The following is a 23,853-nucleotide window of genomic DNA, read 5'->3' on the forward strand; positions in this document are numbered from 1 at the left end:
TTTTCCCTGGCCGCCGGCAAAGGCCCGACACGTGGCACACCGCGAGCCGGCCGCGCGTGCTACGGTGTGGCCCACCTGTCGGGCCTTTGCCGGCGGCCAGGGAAAAAGCCGCCGGCAAAGGCAGGGGGTCTTTGCCGGCGGCCAGAGAAAAAGCCGCCAGCAACAGGGGGCCTTTGCCGGCGGCCAGGGAAAAAGCCGCCGGCAAAGGCAGGTGGTCTTTGCCGATGGCCAGAGAAAAAGCCGCCGGCAAAGGGGGGCAGGGAAAAACCCGTCGGCAAAGGGTGGGCACGTGGCACGATCTGGTGATCGTGCCACGTGCTCAGCCTTTGCCGGCGGCCAGGCCTTTGGCCGTCGGATAGGGTATTTTTTTTGTTTTTTTTTATCGCAGCAATTTGAAATATTTTCACAGCACACGCACGCGCGCACGCACACACACACACACATATATATATACTCATCCACATCACAACAATACATCCACAGAAAATCATCGACACATTCACATCACAAGCATATATATAAACATCTCATGAAAGTCCGAAAACATCACATATCTCACAACAAAAGTATTGCAAGTGATCATCGCATGCATGGTAGCAACATATATATTACAAGCTAGCTAGTGTTCATACACGACAAGATGGTGACTCGGACACCTTCAACATCCACCACCCATTGCACCAGTAGAAACCTATGAAATGGAGTTAGAATAGCATAATTAGATATAAAGAAAGGAACTGAAGTGACAATTGTAGTATTTGAAGTGGAACTTAGCCATTTAGCTCAAAAATGGTGCAATGGAATCATTTTTGAGCAAATATGGCTCATTTGGCTCTAAAAATGCCACCAAAGCACAATTTTGGAGTCAAATGAGCCATGTTGGCTCCAAAATGGTGTCCTGGTGGCAAAAATGAGCCAAATGCCCAAATATGCCACCAAGGGACCATTTTGGAGCCAAGATGGCTCGTTTGGCTCTAAATTGGTGCCCTCGTGGCATAAATGAGCCAAATGCCCAAAAATGTCACCAAGGCACCATTTTGGAGCCAAGTGAGCCCTCTTGGCTCTAAAAGGGGATCTATGTCATTATGTGATGTTAGGTTATGCAGTTCTACGTGTGGAGACAAGAAAGTAAGTTTTCAAAACAACGGACCTCGAGATGAGACAAGTTTGTGGCAACTTACCCGAGTCAGTGCCTAGGAGCAGGTGACTGGCCAGGAGGGTTGCCTCCAGCAAGGCTTGCGTGTGAAGAAGGGTGGTTCGAGCCACAACCGGATTGATGCTGTTGCACAGATGATTAGGCATTGACCCCAACCCTCAACGAAAGCAAGAAAAGTCATGAATGGAGATTGAAATGTTTCGAGTGAACTCACCGGAGTCTGTGGAGAAGGCTGTGGAGCATGCTCAATCTGGAGATTGACAAACGCCAAGTCGAACGGCGGTGGTGCTGTAGGCGGCTCTTGAGAGGTGGCGGCGAGGTACGACTGCATATTGAAAGGACAAAGAGTTGCATTTACGGAACTAATACCACGCTTTCTTGGCTATTATGTGCGGTAAACATACCCTAAGGTGGTCGTACTGAGCCTGCATCTGAGCCATCTGAGCCTGCATCTGAGCCTGGACCTAAGCCATCTGAGCCTGCACCTGAGCCGCCACCATACTCTCCACCTCCTGCAATGCCATTACAAGTTCATTGTCGTTACAATGAAATGCGAAAAGACACGAGCTGGTGAATGAAGAACAGCTAACACGCTGTGAGAACTGCCGTGCACCTAGACGACTGCGTATACTAGCACTCGAGCTCGTGGAAGTAGCCTTCAGGTGAGTTAGGCTGGGAATGGTGCTCGGATCAATGGTTCCATTCCCAAAGACCAGCCTACCGTGCTTCATGCCTCCTCCCGCCCTCATGACCACTTCCACATCCAGGTCGTGCTGGCTAGGATCAGCCCCGGGGACGTGCGCCTCCTCAAACACCTCCACGTAGCCTGTGACCTTGGCATGGTCAACCGGGGTGGCGTAGGCTTCGAGCGGGGCGTTCGCACTGTACTCCGACTCGGTGCTCGCCTTTCCCCTGAGGGCGCAGTCAATGGCCGTGAAACTGGTGAGGCGTGCTTTATCCGGATGAGCCTTCGCCTGAAACAACAAGCAACAACAAGATAGTTAGGGGTGATGCTCGCACATGAAGATCTTTTTGGGAGAAAAACACATACATAGTTGTTGATGTAGCCCTGCAGGTTCACGCTACCTTGATGGTGCATTCCGCTTGGGTTCGCCAACCTCCTCTCCCTTAGGAGCCCGTGAGTGTCCACGTACTCCGGGCTGCACCACGAGTCCACCAGCGCCTTCCAGGCATTTAAGTGCGAGACGCACCAGTGCGGAGGAACCTAAATGAACAAGTACAAGTCCAAACACGAAGAAGTTAAGCATTAGCCCTTATTAAGCAAGGAAATGCACTTTATTTAACTTTACCTGCGTGTACTGTTCGTGCTCGAGATGCGTCACGATACATTGTGCCTTGTCCAATTTCTATTTCTTCACTTTGGCATAGTACTTCCTCACCGCGTAGACACGCGCGTGATAGAACATCTCGGACAATGCCTTCTTCACACTTGCCTCAAAGTGTCGTGCAATTGTTGCATCATCAATGCCTTTCGCCAGCTTGAAGAACCGCTGCAATTAGACAAAAAGGATCCATTCATGAGTTATATATTTTGCATTACAATTGTTTTGACTAATGTATGCATTGTGCGAAGGCGACTTACCCAAAATTCGCCCTTCACCTGCTCGGCTTTGTTCGTATACACCACATTCTCTCTATCTTGAAAGTCTGGTTGGGCCACGTAGTGTGCCAATGTTCGGGCTACCTCAGGCTCCTCCTTTCCTTCAAGAAGAACCATGCCAGGGAAGTGGTCCTTGAGGAGGACCCCAAGCACAGCCTTGGGTTGCATCGTAAAACATCCGGGTGCAACAACCACCCAGCCCCTGCACAAGGATAAGACAAGTCAATTGCAGTTAATAAATGAAACAACAATTTGATGTAAACTGAATTCTAGGATCAAGAAAGGTACATCTTAGCTGTTGGACGAATGACCGGCTTCTCAGCTTCAGAAGAGGGCCGCTTGGTGGGGAGACGAGTAGGACCACGCTGGTACACTTTGTCTGTACCAGAGCTAGAAGCAGGCCCAGCCGAGGCTCCCGCGGAGGTACCAACAGAGTGATCCTGCAGCTCGTCCTCACCAAAGTCCCCTGCCTCCATCTCCTTCTCCCTCACCTCCTCCTGAATCTCCTCCTCCCTGTCATCCTCAGGATCGTACAGTGGATCGAGTGGCGGCGGCGAGGGAGAGGGCTCCCTCCTAGCTTTGCCCTTTGCTTTACGTGCAACGGTCTTCTTCGGAGGTTTGGCCTTCACTTTAGGCGGAGGGTATAGCTCTTCGACATGCCTCTGAGAGGTACTACGCCCGTCCACCATGGTTCAATCACCAGCCATGAGGAAAAGTGAACAAGTTAGTACGGATTATACAAGTAGATGTAAATAAATGAAACAATAACTTGATGTAAACAAATCAAACAACTTGATGTACAATACAAGTAAAGTTGAGATTCAACGAATTAACTAATTAAGTAGGACGGATTATACAAGTAGATGTAAACAAATGAAACAACATCTTGATGTAAATAAAAGAAACACCAACTAAATGTAAACAAATGAAACAACTTGATGTACAATACAGTAAAGTTGGGATTCAACAAACTAACTAATTAAGTAGGACGGATTACAACTTGATGTAAACAAAAGAAACAACTAAGTATGGGCATGTGGATTGTAGTCTTCGTCATCGGGATCAACTAGAAGAGCCGCATCAAGCTCACTCTCAACATCACTATCAACATTGGCATGTTCCTCATCGTCGTCATCACCATCACCATCAACCTAGTCACCTTCACCGTCATTGTCTACTTCCGTGCCCGAAGAATCGGTATACCGTATCACGAAATCACTTGTGTCCCCGCCAGCTTCTTGGAAAAACTCGTCGCCAGGCTCTCGTTGCGGCAGATAATCTTGGTCGTTTGGTTCTGGTAGTTTATCATGTGGCTGCACGTGGTACACGACATCCAAACCCTGAAGGCGAGCCACTTTAGTGCACGGGTACGGGAGGAAATAAACTTGTGTGGCTTGTTGATCCACAATATATACATCCTCGCATTCAAAGACACTGTCTCGTTTTACTTCGACTAGGTCAATTGTGTCATCCTTGTTAACGTGTTTCGGATCGATCCAACGGCATTTGAATACAACGACCTTTGGAGGTTTGGGTCCGCGGTATTGTAGTTCGTATATCTCCTCAACCCTGCCGTAGAAGTCATCTCCACTGCATTCTACGAACACCTCGGAATTTGTTGAGGTTCGATTGGCCCGACTGAGCTCGTACCCTGTTGTATGGAATCGATATCCATTGACGTTGTAGGATTTGAATGAACCGACCTTGACATCAAAACCATTGGCACTTTGTCTCAATTGGGAGCTCATAGACGCATCTTTGTTAGCCTACAGGTTTAAGCAGAAAAGCATCATGTATTAGTCGCACGCAAGGCCTGTAGGTTTTGAAACAACTAGGAGCTAAGAAAGAAAGTACTTGATTTTGGAAACACTCAATGAAACCGGATCCGGGGCCATTTGGACCATCTCTAAGAAGGGCATCATGTTCTAGAGGATCGGGTTTTCTTGTTCGCTTCCAGTTGAGTTGAGTGAATGTGCTGACGCAATGAGAATAAGATGAGTTAGAGACAAACTTGTGATCAATTGCAAAGAGAAATTATTTACTGGGCACTTACTTGATGTACGGCTGGACTTTGTCGAGGTTGTTCAAGATATATAACGTAAGGGATCGCCACTCTTGGTAGGGCATGGTGACTGTTTTCTCGGCTTTAGAAGTTCCAAGTTGCCCTTTGAATAGGCTCAGCTTGGATTCATCTTCAGGGTTGCCAAGATTGTAGCGGGAGACTGGATTATGCAGCGTGGCAATATCGGAGCTACAGTAACTCGTCGTTGCGTTTGACACTTCCTCGAGACGGCTTGCCTCCCATATGCATGCTTCAACTTTAGCTTTGTTTTTTACTTTAGCTCGAAGGGTCTTCATAAGTCTCTCGACGGCATACATCCAACGATGTTGCACAGGGCCCCACATCTGTGCCTCGTACGGGAGGTGGATAATTAGATGTTGCATCGTCACGAACATGCTCGGCGGAAAGATCCTCTCTAGCTTGCATAGCAACACGGGGGCTTGTTTTTCCATTTCTTCTAGCAAGGTGGGAGATAGTTCTTTAGCACAAAGCCGGCAGAAGAAATTGCTCAACTCTGCCAACACCCGCCAAATATCCTCCGACACATTGCCTCGAACCATCACCAGCAGCAAACGCTCAAGCCATATATGATAGTCATGACTCTTGAGGCCGTTGATTCGCATGGTGCCAGGATTAACTCCCCTCTTTAGATTAGCTGCATACCCATCAGGAAACTTCAACTCTTTGAATCACAGGAGTACTTCCATCTTTTGGTCTCTGTCAAGAGCGAACGGGGCCTTTGGTCTGATGTCTGACCTGCCTGGCATGGTCTATCGCAAAGTTTTTCTTGATCTTTTCTAGCCTTCGGATTATCTTTCGTCTTGTCAATAATGTTGAGAATTGTGTTGAAAAGGGCTTCGGCGACATTCTTTTCGGTGTGCATCACATCAATACAATGTGGAAGAATAATGTCTTTGAAGTAGTGGAGCTCCCAGAACCATGACTTGTGAGTCCAGTTGTGTGTATCACCATACCCCAGGAACTTGTGAGGTTGTGTCGGGTCGGGCACAAGAGCATCCTTCTCAGCAAGAAGCTCAGAACCAGTGCGATAACAGGGTGGCCCTCTTCGACAACCACACCTTTCCTGAAGTTCTTCTTGTCTTCTCTGAACGGATGGTTAGGCGGGAGGAATCGCCTGTGCAGATCGAAGCAACAATACTTGCGACCATGAGCGAGCCGATAGAACTCCAGATCGATCCTGCAGTGTGGCCACATCAACTTCCCCTGCAAGCCTTTGCCGCAGAGTATAGATCCCCCCGGGTGGTCATGAATGGAGAACTGGAACCAGATATCCATCCTAAAGTTTGTCTTAGTAGCTTTGTCGTACACCATGATCCCTTCCCCCCAACCTCTTTTCAACTCCTCCATCAGGGGCCGCATATACACAATAATGTTCTTCCCTGGATATTCTGGTCCTGGAATTATCAGCGCCAAGAACATGTACTTCCGTTGCATTATCATTCCGGGAGAGAGATTGAGCGGAATTACAAACACTGGCCAGCAGCTGTATGGGGCACTCGTCATGCCAAATGGATTGAACCCATCAGTTGCGATGGCAACTCGAACATTCCGAGGCTCCGCGGCTTTCTCCGGATACTTCCGATCAAAATCCTTCCATGCTTCACCATCCGACAGATGTGTCAACATCAGCCTATGATCCTTGTCGTATTTGTATTTCTTCCCCAGTTTGTGATGCGTCACAGCTTTGCCAGGCACGTCGGATAGCATCATCCGGCCAATTCTTTCTGAGAATGAAAGCATCCTAAGAACTTTATGGGGTACTTTTGACTTCACCAGACCCTTCCCGTGGTCTACCTCGACATACCTAGAGAAATTGCACTTGGGACAATGCTTGGCATCCGCGTATTCTCTGTCAAACACCGTGCACCCATTTTTACATGAATGTAGGCACTGAGCCGGCAACTTAAGTACACTAAGCATTTTGTTCACCTCGTACATGCTTTTAGGCAAAAGGTGGCCTTCCGGGAGGAGACTACCGATAACTGCCATCGTCACATCAAACAATTCTCTGCTCAAGTTGAACTGGGTCTTCACAGCCATTATTCTAGCAATGGCATCCAGCTTATTGACCTTTGTGTGAGCATGCAGATCTGTGCTTGCCTCCGCCAGCATATCAAGATAGGCCTTAGAGGTTGCCTCCGGTTCTTCCTCCGTTGGAACGCGTGCTTCCTCCAAGTCATCTACCATGTCCTGGAACCCCGTATCATAGTCGTCCGTGCGCCTTCGCACGACCTCCTCTCTTCCTCTATCCTCTTGCTCACCATGGTAGCCCCATTGGGTATAGTTTGGCGTGTACCCGTACAACACCAAGTGATTGCCCATCTCATCCTTTGTGTGTCGTGTCTTGTTATTGCAACGACTGCAAGGGAACCAAGCACGCTCTTCTCCTCTAGAAAATGCAACCTCTAAGAAATCTGCCGTGTTTTTCATCCAATCATCATCCCGGTCTGTCCAACTACGGCTATTTTCGGATACCACATGACACCAAAGGGATACACGGTTTAATAACGCAACTAGCAACACAAGTATTTAGTTTCGTCAAATTAATTACGTCACATATTTTATTTGTTCACTGAAAAGGGCATGTGCTGAAGTATTCCACTAATAGGTAAGGATAGGTCCTAATCCCACCTGACGGTGTGTAGATTGGGCCATTTCCGTGCTCCAGTCCGGTCCGAGACGAAATTTCGGCAGCACCTCCCCGCTGTTCTCCAAATACACATCTCGACAACAAGCCAAGAGAATGTGCATCCGGAGAACAACGGGGAGATGCTACCGAAATCACGTCTCGGACCGGACAAGAGCACGGAAACGAACCCAATCTACACACCCTCAGGCTGTCCAAAGACTTGCATATCTATATACATAACCCTTTCGGATGGGAGACGCATAGGGTTACGCGACTTTGACATTTAAACTACAAGTGTCATCGGCTCGATGGCTGGGACAAAGCAAAAGGGGAAGGCGAGATAGAGGGAGATGCTCACTGTAGACGAAGTAGTCGAAGTAGACGGACGGCGGCGAGGTTGGTGTCACTCCTACATGAACCATATAGTTATATAAGAATCATGAATACACACATCCAGCCATCATGCAACTAATAATCATACATGCAAAAGAAACAACTTTGTACAAATCATATCTTCCCGTAAGCATACATATCAAAGCATTATGCCACATCCATCATTTAACAATGTTTATCACATATATTGCAACAATCTTCTATAATGTTAAACCCTAAGTAACAGTTATACAAACCCTAAACCCTAACCCTCTAAACCGTAAACCCTAACCCAACCCTTAAACCCTAACCCTATCCTAAACCCTAAGTAACAGTTATACAAACTTAATTACAGTTATGCATACAAATAAAGCTACTATATGCATATAAACTATAAATGCACAAGATATTGAAATGGGCGGCAATTCACCGACTGAATCGGGTTGCATTTCCAAATTAGCCAGGATATTGAAATGGGCGGCAATTCAATTTGCACTCCAGAGGGCATCACATAAAAATTAGACAAAAGCTCATCACAACAATTACCATTACCTTGGACTGCCCCGCCTAGAATCAGAGCCTGCTTCAACTGACCTGCAAATCAACAAAAGAAAGGGTTAGAACAATAGACGCGTGTGCAGCCAAGAGGGGATTAGGGGTTCGGAAATCCCAAATCCCAAACTAACCTGCAAAGCAACAAGCAAAAAAGAAAGAAAAGAAAACTCACCAGAGGGGGCCGGCGGGGAGGAGGTTTGGGAGGAGGGAGGACGCGCCGACGGGGAGGAGGGAGGAGGGGCCGGCGGTGGGGGTGGAGAGGAGAGGGGGGCGGCGGGGAGGAGAGGTGGCCGGGGTGGGGGAGGGGAGGCGGGGCGGCCGGGGAGGCGGCGGGGTGGGGGAGGGGAGGCGGGGTGCCGGGGAGATGGGGGAGGGAGGCGAGGTGGCCGGCGGTGGGGGTGGGGGGAGTCGTGGGCGGGGAGATGGGGGGGAGTCGGGGGCGGCAGAGAGGGAGGGGGCGGCCAGATCTAGGCGGATCCGGCCGAGGGGCGAGGGGCGGGGGCGGGGATTGCGGCGGCGGCGGTCAGGCGGGGTCGAGAGCGAGGGGAGAAGAAAAACCGAGAGAGAATGGGGGGCCGGGGGGGGGGGCGCAGGCCGTTTTTTTTTTAAACACCCTTTGCCGGCGGGCCGACGAAAAGCCGCCGACAAAGAAACCTTTTCCAGCGGCCCCGCCAAAAGCCGCCCGCAAAGAATTTTTTTCATTTTTTTTCCAGTTTTTTTTTAGTTTTTTTTTTTGAGAAATTAGGTACAAGGCAAAGCCGACGAACAAACTACACCCGCCAGAGCAAAACCTCCTCCCACTCCAACGATGCCGAATAGGGAGCAGATCCTTTCGCCAGAGGAGGTAGACAGCTAGAATTGGGCTTCTTCGATGACCGGAGCAAGGAAGAGGCCGCACTGACAGGTGCAGCTGCAAAATGACGAGCCTGCGCTGCTCAAAGCCGCCATCCCTGGCCAAGCCCAAGCCAGACACACTGCAACAAGCATCATCTGACGCCAGATAAGGGTTCCAAAACAACGCCTCTAAGGAGGAAACGACGTCCAAAGACGCCGCCATTGTCTGGCCGGTCCAAATGAACTGAACCTGAGCTTTTACTCGAAGACACCTTAATCGCAAGGGGTGGGATGTGTTGAAGCTGCACGATGACGCCTTCAAGAAGGAAGCGACGTCCGAGGACGCCGTCATCACCGGCACCGACAAGGCCGGTGAAAGGTATTCATCTGCAGCCACCGCATACCTACCGCGGACAAATAAAGCCAGCGTCGCAGCAAGCCAAAGGCCATGAAGCCAGACCATAGGCCACCACGCACCCCCACACCTCAGATATTTGGATTGTGTTTTCCTCTTAACACCATCTTTATGTACACATTTGATGACATCATCCAAGATTCCAAGTTCTCTAGACCATCCGTCGTGTGATTTGAGGCATCGCCCCCTCCTGCGGGCCTCGTGGCGTCTACGGGGTAGCTTTTCACCAAAACTTGTGTTCTCAAGTCACTTTACTCTACCTTTGTGTTGTACTAGCACATGGGGACATGAAAAACCAAAAATCTACCCAAGTCCTCAAAGGATTCTGCTCCGTCCGTCCGAATTGCGACTCCCCCCCCCCCCCCCCCGTAAGTACGGAACGTTCGTGCGGGTTAGTCTAGTTTGTGAAGGAAGTGCAACCTCAGATGCTTGGATTGTGTTTTTCCTCTTAACACCATCTCTATGTACCCATTTGATGACATCATCCAAAATTTCAAGTTCTCTAGACCATCCGTCGTGTGATTTGAGGCATCGCCCCCTCCTGCGGGCCTCGTGGTGTCTACGGGGTAGCTTTTCACCAAAACATTGGTTTTCCTGATGTTTTTCTATTACTTAGTGTTCTATTGGCACATGGGCACATGTAAAACAAAAAATCTACCCCAAGCCCTCACAAAATTCTTCTCCCTCAGTCCGAAATGCGTGTTTTCCTCACTCTAGGGCTTGGGTTTGAATGTTTCTTAGTGTTTTGTTACTAGCTTTTCACCAAAACTTGAATTTTCATGTCACTTTACTATATCATAGTGTTGAATTACGACATGTCAACATGAAAAAGCAAACATCTACCCCATGGACCGACTAAATTATGTCCTGTCGGTCTGAATTGAGACTTTTCCCCTCAAGTGTGGAACATTCATGCCCATTCGCTAGTATTGTTTGCAAAGGAAGTGTCACATCAGGGCTATCGATTTGATTTTACCATTAACACACCCTTCATTTACATATACATGGCACACCATGCACAAGGGGAAAGCCGGGAAACAATTCGTTTTGTCATTTCATGCGTCGATGAACCGATCGTAACCAATTAACTCGATCACGGCCATCGGCAAAGAGTAATTAGTTCTCTTTATTTTATAAGTGCAAATTGGGTTCAATCAAAACAACAATATATTGCTCTATGTGTTTACAATATGGTTGATTTACATCACAAACAATAAAAAAGGAAAAAAAAACCTTTGCCGGCGGCCTTTTTTCGGGGCCGCCGGCAAATGGTTAATTTTTTTTGAAAAAATAAAAAAAAGGCCTTTGCCGGCGGCAGGTTCCTTTTTTTTTCTCCCGGATAAATTCGAACGGGAGACATTTGGGAAACAATAAAAATAAAAATGGCCTTTGCCGGCGGCCTTTTCTCGGGACCGCCGGCAAAGGGTTATTTCTTTTTAAAAAAAATTCGTGCGCGCGCGTCCAAATTCGAATGTGGTGGGGGCGGGAAAAACGAGTATCTTTGCCATCGGCTTTTTTTTAGTGGCCGCCGGCAAAAATAGTTTTTGTTTTCTCCCACCGCCGGCCGTTTCGCCCACCGTTAACCTCGCACGCGGCCCACGTGCAGGGGCTCTTTGCCGGTGGCCGTCATTTGCCGACGGCTTTTCGGAGAATTTGCCGGCGGCTGATCCTTTGCCGGCGGCTTTTCTCGGGGCCACCGGCAAAGGTCCTCTTTGCTGGCGGGCCGATAGAAAGCTGCCGGCAACGGCCGGTTTTCCCGTAGTGTGTCCCCCAAAGCTGGAGCTATAGAGTTTAGAGTACACACTTCGAACAAATTCTTCAAGCTGTTCCAGCTGACCTCTTAATTAAATTATGACTATATCAACAGCCAACAAGCTTCCAATCCGTGCCTTTGCAGATTGATATGCTCTATACATGTAGGCCCTATGAGCACTGAAGTTTGTATCTGCCCTATATACATGGAGATATATTCTGCCTACACTTCCACGGTTGTACCATATGAATGTTTTCAAATGGAACACGCTATCATTTTTAGACGAGCAAAAAGTTGTTGGCGAATCACTTTGGTTCCAAACGCATGTAATACTTGATGGATGGAGTCAAGTCTTCCGGTCAGGAAGAAGACGATACCTGATACACACCGTTCCTTTGCACTTGCAGCATACGTGGTCATGTGGCATCCACATTCACATCCACTCACACATACATAAATAAAATATTCGTAGTACTAACCGTTTCATATTAAGTGACTCAAATTTATTTAAATATTGTACTAAGTCACTTAATATGGGACGAAGAGAGTAATAAAACTGCAATGATACTGAAATTATTTCTCTGTCTCCTCCTGGGAGATTCAAATCGGATGAGGGTAAATGAGGGGCGGAACTAGCACCAAGGCATTCGATTGTCTTCTCCTTAAACACCAGAGTTCCCGTCAAGTGAACTCCATTTTTTGAACGCCTCCACCGTTTGAAATCCGGATGATAAAATACCTTATCAAAAATCCCATCATTACAACGGAACATAATCAGATAGGATAGTACGTAGCTAGCAAGCAAAAACTCTAGAGAGGCAAAACAGAGGAATCCTAGAGGAAAAGAAAGAAGAGTTAATTTATCTATGCCACTGAAGTTCGTTTTTCCGTTTCAGATTGTTAATCACAGAGGCAGTTGATATATATTTCTGATAAAAGTGCATTTAAACTAGGATGGAATAGGGAGCGAACATTCGCTCTGGGTAAAGTTGCCAGCCTCGCAGAACTAAAGTTGCCACCGTCACAGACTAAAATTGCCGGCCTTACAGAACTAAAGTTGCCATCTCACGCAATTAAACGTTCGCTCTCTGGTCTTCTAGCGTGACGAGACAAAGTTGCCACCCGTATGGAACTAAAGTTGCCACCTCCACAAAGACACGTGGCACGATTCCAACCATAATCTTTCCGATCGAATGGCCAATATAGTGTTCGCTCATTATAAATCCTGTTTAAACTAAGTACTAGCAGCATTACCTCGAAGTAGCTTGGAATCTCTCCTATCCTATTCCTGCCTGATTAGTTTGGCAACGGAATCTGATTAGCCGCAACAACAATAACTATCATGCGATTTTTCGTGGCTCGTGGTTTGCATGCTTAATAAATTAACACATGATCTATGACACCCACTGATTAAGAATCTAGGTAATGAGACGAGGAACAGAGAGATGCAATGCAATCAGTCGTGTTCTAAACGAGACTTGGAACTTTCCAGTTAATTAACCTACCCACCTACCAAACAAAATTAAGATAATCAAAGGCAGCTCCAGTCCACTGAGCTAGCTCCATCGCTAGAGATCAGGCTTCCTCTTGATTCGATCCCCTTTCTCCTCCGGCCAGCTTGCATCTCCCGATTGATACATTTTGCAATTAGCATTTGGCGTACGGAGCCAGACCATATGGAGCAATCGGGTCAATTTCGCTGTCGACACGTGTATGTGTAGCCGGGTTCTCGTGCTCTCGTGGAGGTTCGTAGAGGGCTCGTATCTTTCGAGTAGAATCACGTTTGGACACCGTTACAGATTCCACAACAAGGCGAAGATGCCACCAACAGCCAACGGTGGAAACTTAAAGTACGGAAATGAAAAGATACTACTCTTTCCATTCTTTTTATTATAATATATTCTAGGTTTGTCATAAATTGGATTTATTTAAGTTCGAAACAAAGTTTTCGAAAAATATACTCTGTGACAATTTCGCACAGATGTCGACCGAATAAGAAGAAATTAACATGGAAAATACAAAATATTTTAAAAAATAGAAAATTAGTCAAAAAAAAAGTTAAACCTCTAGGAGTTTTAAAAATGCAAAGCCTTCACTAGAAATTTAGAAAAATTAACTCAAATGGTTTCCTTTTCTATATTTTACATTTTATTTTTCAATTTCTTAGAATTTTTAGAAATATATTAGTTTCTAGATTTATTGGTTTTCTTCCCAAACTTCTTACTTATTTTCTTGTAAATTTCATTCAAAACAAATTCTTATTTGCTTATAAAAATGTCCAATTAACCTCATTTTCCACATATTTCCTAGAAAATGATGACTTTTAAACATGGTTTCCCTAATTTTTTATTATCCCTATGTCTGTTTCAAAAAAAAAATGTGCACGTGTTAGCTGGGTTAATTACCTTGAATATATTCAGTCTTGAAGCTCCAACGCAAAATTCTTTCTTTTATTCAGGAAATTAATCAACGTTGTAACAAACTAAAAATATGAACGAGTTTAAAAACAAAAAAAGTCTGAGCGAGTGAGAGCGGGATATTTGTTTGTGCTATCATATCTTACAAAAGAGCTCTCAACTACCACGCCGAGACCAGAGAGATCAATGGTAATAGATTATGATTATGTCCCTACAGCTTCCACTACTGACCATTCCAGACACTCAGACAGCATCACAGCAAGCAGCGAGGACACTGGACACCTGCTGCTTGCTCCTGGAGCCTATAAATGGAGGTCCCATCACCCAAACCTTGGAAGCCAGCATCCAGCAAGCTCAACCAACACACATCAACCTCAGCTCTATCCTCCTCACCCTCTCCGGCAAATCCGGTCCCACCAGAAAAGCACAAGAGCTAGCTAGCATATGCCTCCTTGGGGCGCCATGGCCGCCGGCGCCGGCGCCGGGAACGGCGAGGTGAGCGTGGAGAAGGTGGACAGGATCGGCTACGTGTACAACGCCGTGACCAGGCCTTCGGTTTACGGGAACCCGAGGCCGGCGACGGTGACGAAGAAGCTCGCCGCCGCCAACGTCGCCATCTCCAGGAAGAACAGCGGCACGACGCTCATACGCGGCGGCGTCGCCTCGCCCGAGGACATCGAGGAGTACATCGCCAAGAAGAAGTGGGAGTTCCTCCACGGCGTCTAGCTTATTTCTAACCCTGAACCCTTATCGGTGACTTGATGATGGATTAATTAGAGTGCTTTAATTAATCAATTAGTTTAGTTTACGTATGCGAGCTGCTTGCTCTACACTCTGAGTAGTGAGTAGTGTATGTAATTATGTATGATATGAAGTTTTTTACTTGCATCAACTTGATTACTTAGTGTGTAAGAGAAGGTTTCAATTAAAGTTCTTGTTCTGTGTCTGAAGTTCTTTCATGAGATGGTTAATTATCTGAGATCTGTTGGTTGCGAGCGTTTGATAATCACATCAATTTTGACATGATCGAACATATGCGACGCACCAGCTGCTTATTTTTGTGTCACCCGGCCGGTCATAGCTAGAGCTGGAACAAATTCTGCAAGATCCTTTGGGGTTCATTAAGCAGCAAGCAGATTCCTCTCCTTAGCTGATCGATAGTGATATGTGTACGCGTAGGCCCTTATCTCATTATCTAAAAGAAAAATGTAGGCCCTTATCCTACATATGGTACTGATCTTGACTTCCAAAATATTTAATTTAGATCTTGCAATCTTTATGGCATTTCCTAACTTTTAATTAGCATTTCTTCGCTTTGAATTGATTCTCATATTTTGGGGGTTGATTGCAGGAATAGAAAAATCTAGAGGCCCACAAATTGTAGCTACTGCAATTGATCTACTTCTGTGGTCGATCACCATGTAGGAATGTTATTGTCTTCGGGGAGTTGGTTGCGGGAATAGAAAAAATCTGGATGCCAACAAATCCTAGTGAGTGCAATTGGTCGATCGACTTGTGTGGTCGACAGTCATGTAGGAATGTTATTATTGTTTTTGATTAAAAAAAACTAACTAACCAAACTTTGCAAGCTTATTTTTGTATGTATCGGGAGAGGATTTATATCCCGATATATCTGGATGGTGGGTTTTCAATAACATGCTGTCTAATTTCACATTTCTTTCACGGTCATGTAGTTTTTCCTTTCCTTCTCGTGGTATGTCACGGACATTCTAATGGCTGTAGGGATATATGTATAAAGAGGCAAGTTGGGATTTTTTTATCTTTCATATTCGAAAAAAATATATCAGATGTTGCTAGTAGGATTAATTTGCCTTGGCTACTTTTAGCAACCATTTCAAGATAATATGTATTCTGCTAGAGCATTGAAATGTTCTTGATGTGTACATGAGCTAGTTATTTTCCCTAGAAATTTATAAATCCATCTTTAGAATACAAATTTTATTGGTATAATACCTGTGACACACAAGTCATGTTTTATTGGTCAAACTGATGGGCCAAAATTAAATTCCAAATATATGGGCTCATTGCAATTCGAAGTATTACATGTATCTACACGTATTTTAGTATATATCACTTAATTTGAGACGGAAGGAGTATATAGGTTGAGCTACTGCAGCACGTAACAGTTTTTTGCATGCACTTGTACAATTCCTCACGGTTAAGCTGGAATACGGACAGATGCTGCAGCTGATAAGATTTGTGGATTGTGGTTGTCCTTTCATCAGGTGACCGATATTTTGCTATCCGTCAGACACTTTTTTAGCACCGTCGACCAGCCACCTCGAGCATACTCCCCGGCCGCATCAAACACGTCACCGCTCATATTTCGCCTCCATGAACAGGTAGAGTCACAATTTTTACCTGCCACCATCACTCCTCAGGGTTCATGTGAACGTGAACCCTAGGCCTCGTGCCAATTTTCTGTCAGCTTTTCGTCATAAATCATCTGGATCCTATGACAGTTTCTTTGATTTTTTGGATTTCAAGTCCAAGTCACTTATTTCCGGACTTCCGGACAAAGAAAGTAGTTATTTCTTATATGTATAAGAAACAGGAAAAACGAAAGAGGTTCTATATATAAAGAGGTGTAAAAAACATGACAGAGAGATCTATATATACTCGACAACTGTCGACGACTTGGCACAACCTGCTACACGCCTACACCTTTTTTTATAAAATGCAGCTTAGCGAGAGGGAGAGAGATGCTTAAACTTGGATTTTAAATAAATTAATGTGGGCAATGTGTTACACGATTGCTTTTGAGAACTTAAGAAACATGAAACTGGCCAATCCGTTTACTTTACAATTTTTGGCCATTTGCTGCTCGTTGTTGACAATACGCACAAAAAGGAAGCATCCAAAAGTTCAGATCAGTCCTCACGCGGATCTGACAACTAATGCAGGTTAGGTCGGATTCTACGTACGTATACTCGTGTCCTGATGCTAATCACATTAAAGGTTTCTGATTAATTAATCTGTCGAATATAGAAATAAAATCACTAAGGTCCTTAATTTAATTGCACTTGGCTTGATTCCCTCTCCTTGTCTCTTTAGCGCAACGTAGCAGCGTTGTACCGTTGGTGATGTAAAGTTTCCCTGAGGGTATGCCCGATTTCGTCAGGAAAACACGTGACTGTCGGTATTACTTTCATGTATATACATGTATTCTTTCTAAAATATATTCTACACGAACAAACTTTACAATTCATCTGTATCTAGAATGTGGCTTTTCCGTAATTTAGAGGAAAAATAAATGAAACAACCTTAGCGTGCTGATAATTTTTTTTCTGTGAGTAAAAGGTGATGTATATTAAGATGAAGACTCCGTACAATCACGGAGGACTACATCCACAACATGAACGAGCTAATAATTATTGTCAAGGATAATTTTTTAAAATAAAAAAAAATCTAACTATAGATCACAACTGTGAAACACTGAAAATAAATAATTAGAATTTTAAGCTGGGAGGTAGGTTTTAATTACAGGAGCGCAAACAAAAAGATTGCAACTTATCAGAACGTAAATCATGTCACGACTTTAATTAATCAGTACTTTATATTTTGGCAATTGGAGGCTCCACAAAGATGCCCAGCAATCAGTGATCCCACACAGTGACTTGCTGAATTTCCTATAGCAGGCTAGCACCAAACATTTGAAACAAGAGATTGATGGGAATATCAAAACCAGGCGGGAATAATGCCTCTTGCTCCCGGCGAGGGGCACTCCACGAGCCTATAGAAATGGAGAAACTTTCCCCTTCGATTCCTTTTCTTTTCTCAGCTGGTCGACAGAGGTCGGCAGCCGTTTCAGTACAGAAAAGAAGATCAGTTCGTTCAGACAAGGGAAGTCATCGGAGCTAGGTACTAGCTATCTAGGGCTCTACATCTCCAGCTTAAATTCCTGCAGGTACACAATGCAACACGCAGCGCCGGGAGGTCGACTCCGGTCGATGTCCAGTCAAGATGCTAGCTACTTACTTAGCTCGCTTAATTAGTGTTGGGTTTACCTCATGAAAACACACACGATCGGAATTTTATTTGGCCAGAGACACCTGTCGTGCTTCTCTTTTTATTTCTTCTCAATATCTCAAATCCCACGTTACAAAAGCTGACCCTGGTGCATCTATATATACACCCAAAATCACCTAATTCTAATAGGACTAGGACTTAATGTGCAAAGCTAATTAGACTCGTACTAGTGCTACTACTCGAACTCAGGACGGACCAGTTCTAAACGGACTCATACAACAAGATTATTCTAACAATCTCTCCCTAATCTTGACTTGCTGTCTCCTCGTGCTCTCCGCAGTTTCACGACTTGTTGACTACACTCAACGTATGATCCAAACTCCCAGTCATGCTAGCTCCCGCATGGACTACACCGTCCACACCTAGCGCAATACGTGCCAGCTAAACCCCTAGCTCCATGTAGAGACATGTCCTCATTGAAGAGACTCACTTTCACTGGTACACCGCCCCACTATACGCTTGAGCTTCCGTCTTCTCATCGAGACACACAAATGACACACGCCACCTTGTTTGCACGCACGTCTTCGCCCTCAGTGATACACCTCACCGGACAACCCTTCAACCGTGATGTACTTCCGCTGCAATAGAGTCCCACACAGACGAGCATTTCGACACAACCACGACTCACAGACGCTGACCTGGACGTACATACGCAGCTTGACATACTACTGGAACTCAGGACGGACCAGTCCTAAACGGACTCGTACAACAAGATTATTCTAACAATTAGCTTAGCCATCCTTGATCTGGATCCTGGTGTGGAAAGCACCTGATGCATCTGCAGGTTAAGAATCTGTTAATTGGACCCGATATGATCTTGCCGTGCAATAATTACTTGCGGTGGCGCAGATCACATTTGGTTCCGATTCCGATTCCGACTGCGATCGCCGTCGTTGTTGTCGTCTATGGCTGTCCTCCGGCATCGATCCCCTTTACAGCTTCACTCAATCGTCCGCCGAGTCTCGATCGGTTGTTTCTTTCTTTCTTTCTTTCTTTCTTTCTTTCTTTCTTGCTACTAGCCTGTAGTGGGAAAAGTTTTATGTACATGCAGAGAACAGAAAAGACATTACAAATGAAAGGTGTAACCATCACTCCATCGAAAAACTCTCGAAGTAGCATTAAGCATGTCGATTATTGTGGCTAAGAAGAATCTATTACCAAACTAATGGTAGGAGAGAACATTCGGCATTGACATATACTGGCCACCATGCAAGAACCTTGTACTTTCACCTGGCAGGAAAGCTAGATTGCTTTTAGATGTTTATAATGTAAGATAACCCAAACTTCTGGGTCTGGATGCAGACAGCCAAGAAAAACTTCTGTAAACATGGGATGGAAAGCAATTTTTCTGACGAGTTCTTTTATATCCAGTGAGTAATTTAACTACTCGCATTGCCAACAAATGGCATGTTTAATTGTTTATTTTCTCCATTTTTCTCGATTAATGTGTGTGGAACTAAAGCCTTCGTCTGACTATTGAGCCTTTCAACAACCCCTTGAATTCCTCTGTTTTGTAGCACACTATACGAACACTTTTACAAAACAGTCTCGTACTGCGCAGTTGGCGATATATTACTGCTATATACCTTCACTTTGGGGGCAAGATCATTGAGACCGCACATTGTTGTCGACCGGGTTGTTTTCAACAGAGAACAAGCTAATTAGATTCACCTATATTTACCTAGCTAATAGGTTTAAGAAAAACACTCGGATGCTTTCAGAACATTTCAGACGAGAGAATATATTTTTTGCTCTATCTGCTGGACTGGGATCAATTTGTGCTTCATCTAGCTAGCTAGGGCATGCATCTCTATGGTGATTTTGGTTATGATATGATCGCTTCCACGACAAAGCAAGCTTCAATTGACAACGGGAGGAGCAAGATGCTTCTAGACAAATATAAAATCACACAGGGCACAAACTTGACTCCACCAGCAAAGTGAGAAGTCTCTAGGATGCTTCTATTGGTGGTAATAATATTCTCACTGTGGTGATATGTCTTGACTACTTTGGGGCAATTGGTTAACCATTGTTCATGGACGGAGTCTGATATGCGCGTATGTACATCCAAACATATTCGCGATTTTGTGCCCTGCATACCCTAGAATAATGTTCAAATGTAATGGTACCATTATAAAAGTGACTGTATGTGTACTTGTAAATACTAGCTAAATGTCCGTGCTTTGCTACGAGATTAAGAATCTGTGACTCGTACTTTTTAGATTTCTGATAAATAATAATTATCTAAAAATATTATTTTTGAATTTTTTTTATCTTAAAGTCATCAGAACCAATCAAGAATAGTAAAAAGATTGTGATACGTATAAAATGGGTCGCAATTAGATAAGTCTGTAGCCATTAAAGGGTAGTCTTATTGGAGTGAACTCACGACCACCAACTCAGATCTTTATAAGTGTAAAGAAAAGAGACGATAACTTGTATCTGTCATATAGCTTAACTTCCCATGTTGTTCCACGTAATCAGCTCTATATTTTCCCTTTACTGATTAATCTATTGAATTTTAATTCATGGTCTGGCCATGGAATTATGTAGTCTCCAGTAGTTCAATTCCTCTGTTTTGCTGGAGAATTCTTTATTTCGTCGGCACTTTGACTTTCAAATGTCATTTCGTCGACACAAGGTTGGTTGACAGCTTCATAAACCATAGGTTCTGTAGAAACTTGCATGGGATTAGAATTTAGCTCCATCGGATAAATCATGCATCTTAGGATGTTTTACACATAATTAACCATGCCTGGTTAATCACCAAAACATGCTTTGGCGGGTCCATTAATTGCCTGACAGCTAGCTGCTATTAGAGATGACAATATTCTCCTGATGATGGACTCTTCACCAACTTGGAGCAATTGATTAACCATATAGTCGGGGTCATGGATTCCTAACCGTGTCATTTGTTGTGTCCACTCAGATTCAGCTGCCAAACTAATTCGATAGGAGGGATTCCATAATCCATACTACCTTGTGCCGTGGGCAATCTCAAAAGAAAGACCATGTCTTTCTAACAGAATATGTTAGGTAGTTTGCTGACAAACATGAAAATCATTTGCCAATATAATATCATAATGAAGCGCCAGCAGAAAAGTTTAGAACTTCATGTGCACTTCCGTGGATTGTCTCTAGCGATTCGATAAGCATTTCTTTATATTTTAGTTGCACCTAAACGATTTTGTTGTAGCAAGACTCTTCACTTTTCTTTTCTCCTTTTCCTTGACTGGCCACATCAGAAGCAAAAACTACTCTGTTTTGCCACACCAGGGTTTTGCCTACCAGATTACCCCCACCAGTACCATCTGTGATGTGTTGCTTCTACCAGAGTGTCGCCTGAACTCTGCATGAATAAGTGCTTTCCCTACAGCTATCATTCTTCTGCGACTCCTCTGCCATCTAAAAATCCAATATTAATACCGCTGTCGGCTAATCTGATCGCAGTATGCACATGCATGATCTCTTTTATTCCTTGAAAATATCCTGAAATGCGCTACTGGAGGCTTCAATTGGTTGATTTATTGAGATGCATTTTGCCTTTGAACAATTCATTTTTGATGAGCAAAACTCGCAACACGTACTCCGGTTTTATATATCCAATTGGAAGCTTCCATTGAAGATGCTTGATGCCCAGTCTCCATTTAGCCACAGCAGACAACAACTTATATTATCACGTTCAGTTGCTTGCATCCGTGAGCAGTTGAGCATCCATACAGTTCAGGGCATCAGGGGATGGAGCGTTCATTTCTGAATTTTGTTCTTGATAACAGTGACAAAATTTTAAATGTAAATTTTTGCATATCTGCGTTACGTTACTTGTTCTCCATCAACTATATTATAAGAGTATTACACCAATATTTTTCTTCTGAACTTTATTTGACGTTGTATATATCATGTATTTTTTGTGCAATTTTGTTTGGGGGAAGCAATATGTGTCTTTTTCAATACACCATAATTTTAATTTTGCACAATGGTGGCGTAGGGTTCTCAATTTCTATTTGGGCCAAAGATTGACCACCAAAATTATTTTAATTAGAAATGATTTTGATTTTACTTTCGTCCAAAGGGCCAGAAATTAGTTTGAAATTGACTGAAATTAATCAAAATTTGACCCCCAAAATGATTTTTCTGAGTCCAACTGAAATTCAAATGTCACTTTTTGGTACCTGAATGCAAATATTTTGGCCTTTTGCGGCCCCACCAAATTTCTTAATTTTTAAAAAATATTGGTGACTTAAACAAATATATGTACCTTTATCTTAATTACAAAGGAAGAAAAATATGTACCTAAACATTAAACGTTTGATACGACACTACGAGATCAGGGATATGTCAAATATCTCGCATAATTAATTCCTCGACGAAGTTCAAGTAATGGAAAGTGGGTAGTAGCCCGGTTTCAAAAAGTTCATCGACGAAGTTAGTACGTATTGGTATAGTGGGCCATGCAAATTTAAACATAAAACCAAACTCCATAACATAAATACATACAAAGGTTCTAGCTAGGTATTCTCTTTTTACAATAAAACACACCATGTATACTGATCATGCTGATCATACAAATCGAGCCCAGTGGTAGGAATAAGAACAAACAACGGTCCTACCACCGGCCCCCTTAGAAACGACCAAATAACATTTGTGACACGAGGTGCCAAATATCACATCTAGTCATGAGTGGTCTGCCTTTAATGGATTGTTAATTAATTAGGCGACATATAAAAAAAACAAATATAAAAAAATTAAGTGGTACACACATATCCCAGGCTATAAAAGGAGCTGGCCCATCCGTTGCCCATTCCCATCCAACCAAAGCTCACAAACACAAACAAAACAAACAACAACAAGAGAAAGCATCGTCGTACTACTACCAAGCCTGAAGATGTTCGGGTGGCGCAAGAGCAGCAAGAGCCTGGCTCCGGCCGCCGCCGGTGGAGAGGTGGCGGTGCAGAAGGTGGACAAGATAGAGTTCCAGAACCTCATCAAGCCTCCTCCCCGCTTCGGCGACGGCAGCGTCATCGGCGCCAACCCGAGGAACCCGGCCCCGGCGGCGCAGCCACCGGCGGTGACCGGCATGGCTGCAGCAAGGATGCCCGACGGCAGCCCAAGAGAAGACATCAACCGGAAGGCGAGCAGGTTCATCGAGGACACCAAGAAGCGGTGGCAGCTCGCCCACAAGTCCTTCCGGGCCACCGGCGCCGGCCGCTAGGATGCCAGATAGACGCCGGCCGGCCGGCCGACCACGGCCACGGCCACCCTACGGCATCCATTAGCACATAAGTCTTATCGACACGCATAATATATGCATGTATGAAAATGGTAGTCTGGCCCGACCGGCCCGGTTATGATGTACGTACGATCATGGAGATGCTCTAAAGAAATTATTCGTGTGTGAAAATAAATGAATTGCATGTTGCTAGATAGTAATGTAAGCATATTTGTTAATCGGTGCCGATGATAGACAAAAGGGATCGGCTATTTCTCGATCATGACAAACAAATATTCGCCAATAGACACGTAGCCATCCGGTAAAGATCTTTTGGTCTCTTTGTAGTTTGTAGTCGAGAATTGTCTGAGAAATAATAAAAATGTCTCAGCGATTAGCTCTAATTCAACCCTGAACTTTCGAAGTGCGCAATACACACACTACTACGGAACACGATAAATTTGACTGTTGTTCACTGACGGACCAAAAAGGAATAACACACTGACGGGCCTTCAAAAGGCCGGCAGCAGTTACTTGCAAGCCATCCCTGACTGGAGTCACTAGTACTACCAACAATAATTGTCGGTTAGAGTAGTTACTTTTCCTCTCCGTGCCCTCCATTGTATTAAAAAGAGTAAAAAACACCACTAGTACATGAACTCGACAAAAATGAACACTGTCCACGAACTCCAAAAACGCATACTTAAACCCCTAAACTGTGACAATTATGTCACTTTAGTCCAAAAACGATTGGGCGAG

The 23,853-nt window shown here is 44.6% G+C and overlaps 2 protein-coding genes across 2 annotated transcripts; one reads left to right on the plus strand and one right to left on the minus strand.

The window, feature by feature from the left end:
• Window positions 1–4,826: 4,826 nt before the first annotated feature.
• On the minus strand, window positions 4,827–7,182 carry LOC104583235. The gene is made up of 3 exons (XM_010235048.1): window positions 5,914–7,182; window positions 5,596–5,857; window positions 4,827–5,494 (listed from the first exon to the last, which is right to left on the minus strand). The coding sequence occupies exons 1-3, from the start codon at window positions 7,180–7,182 to the stop codon at window positions 4,827–4,829; spliced, it is 2,199 nt and encodes a 732-aa protein (XP_010233350.1).
• A 6,914-nt stretch (window positions 7,183–14,096) lies between these two features.
• Window positions 14,097–14,785, plus strand: LOC100846905. The gene has a single exon (XM_010233432.3). The coding sequence runs from the start codon at window positions 14,280–14,282 to the stop codon at window positions 14,559–14,561; it is 282 nt and encodes a 93-aa protein (XP_010231734.1). The 5' UTR covers window positions 14,097–14,279; the 3' UTR covers window positions 14,562–14,785.
• Window positions 14,786–23,853: the final 9,068 nt, after the last annotated feature.

The sequence above is a fragment of the Brachypodium distachyon genome, chromosome 2, assembly GCF_000005505.3.
Source record: "Brachypodium distachyon strain Bd21 chromosome 2, Brachypodium_distachyon_v3.0, whole genome shotgun sequence".
In the NCBI taxonomy this organism is placed as follows: Eukaryota; Viridiplantae; Streptophyta; class Magnoliopsida; order Poales; family Poaceae; genus Brachypodium; species Brachypodium distachyon.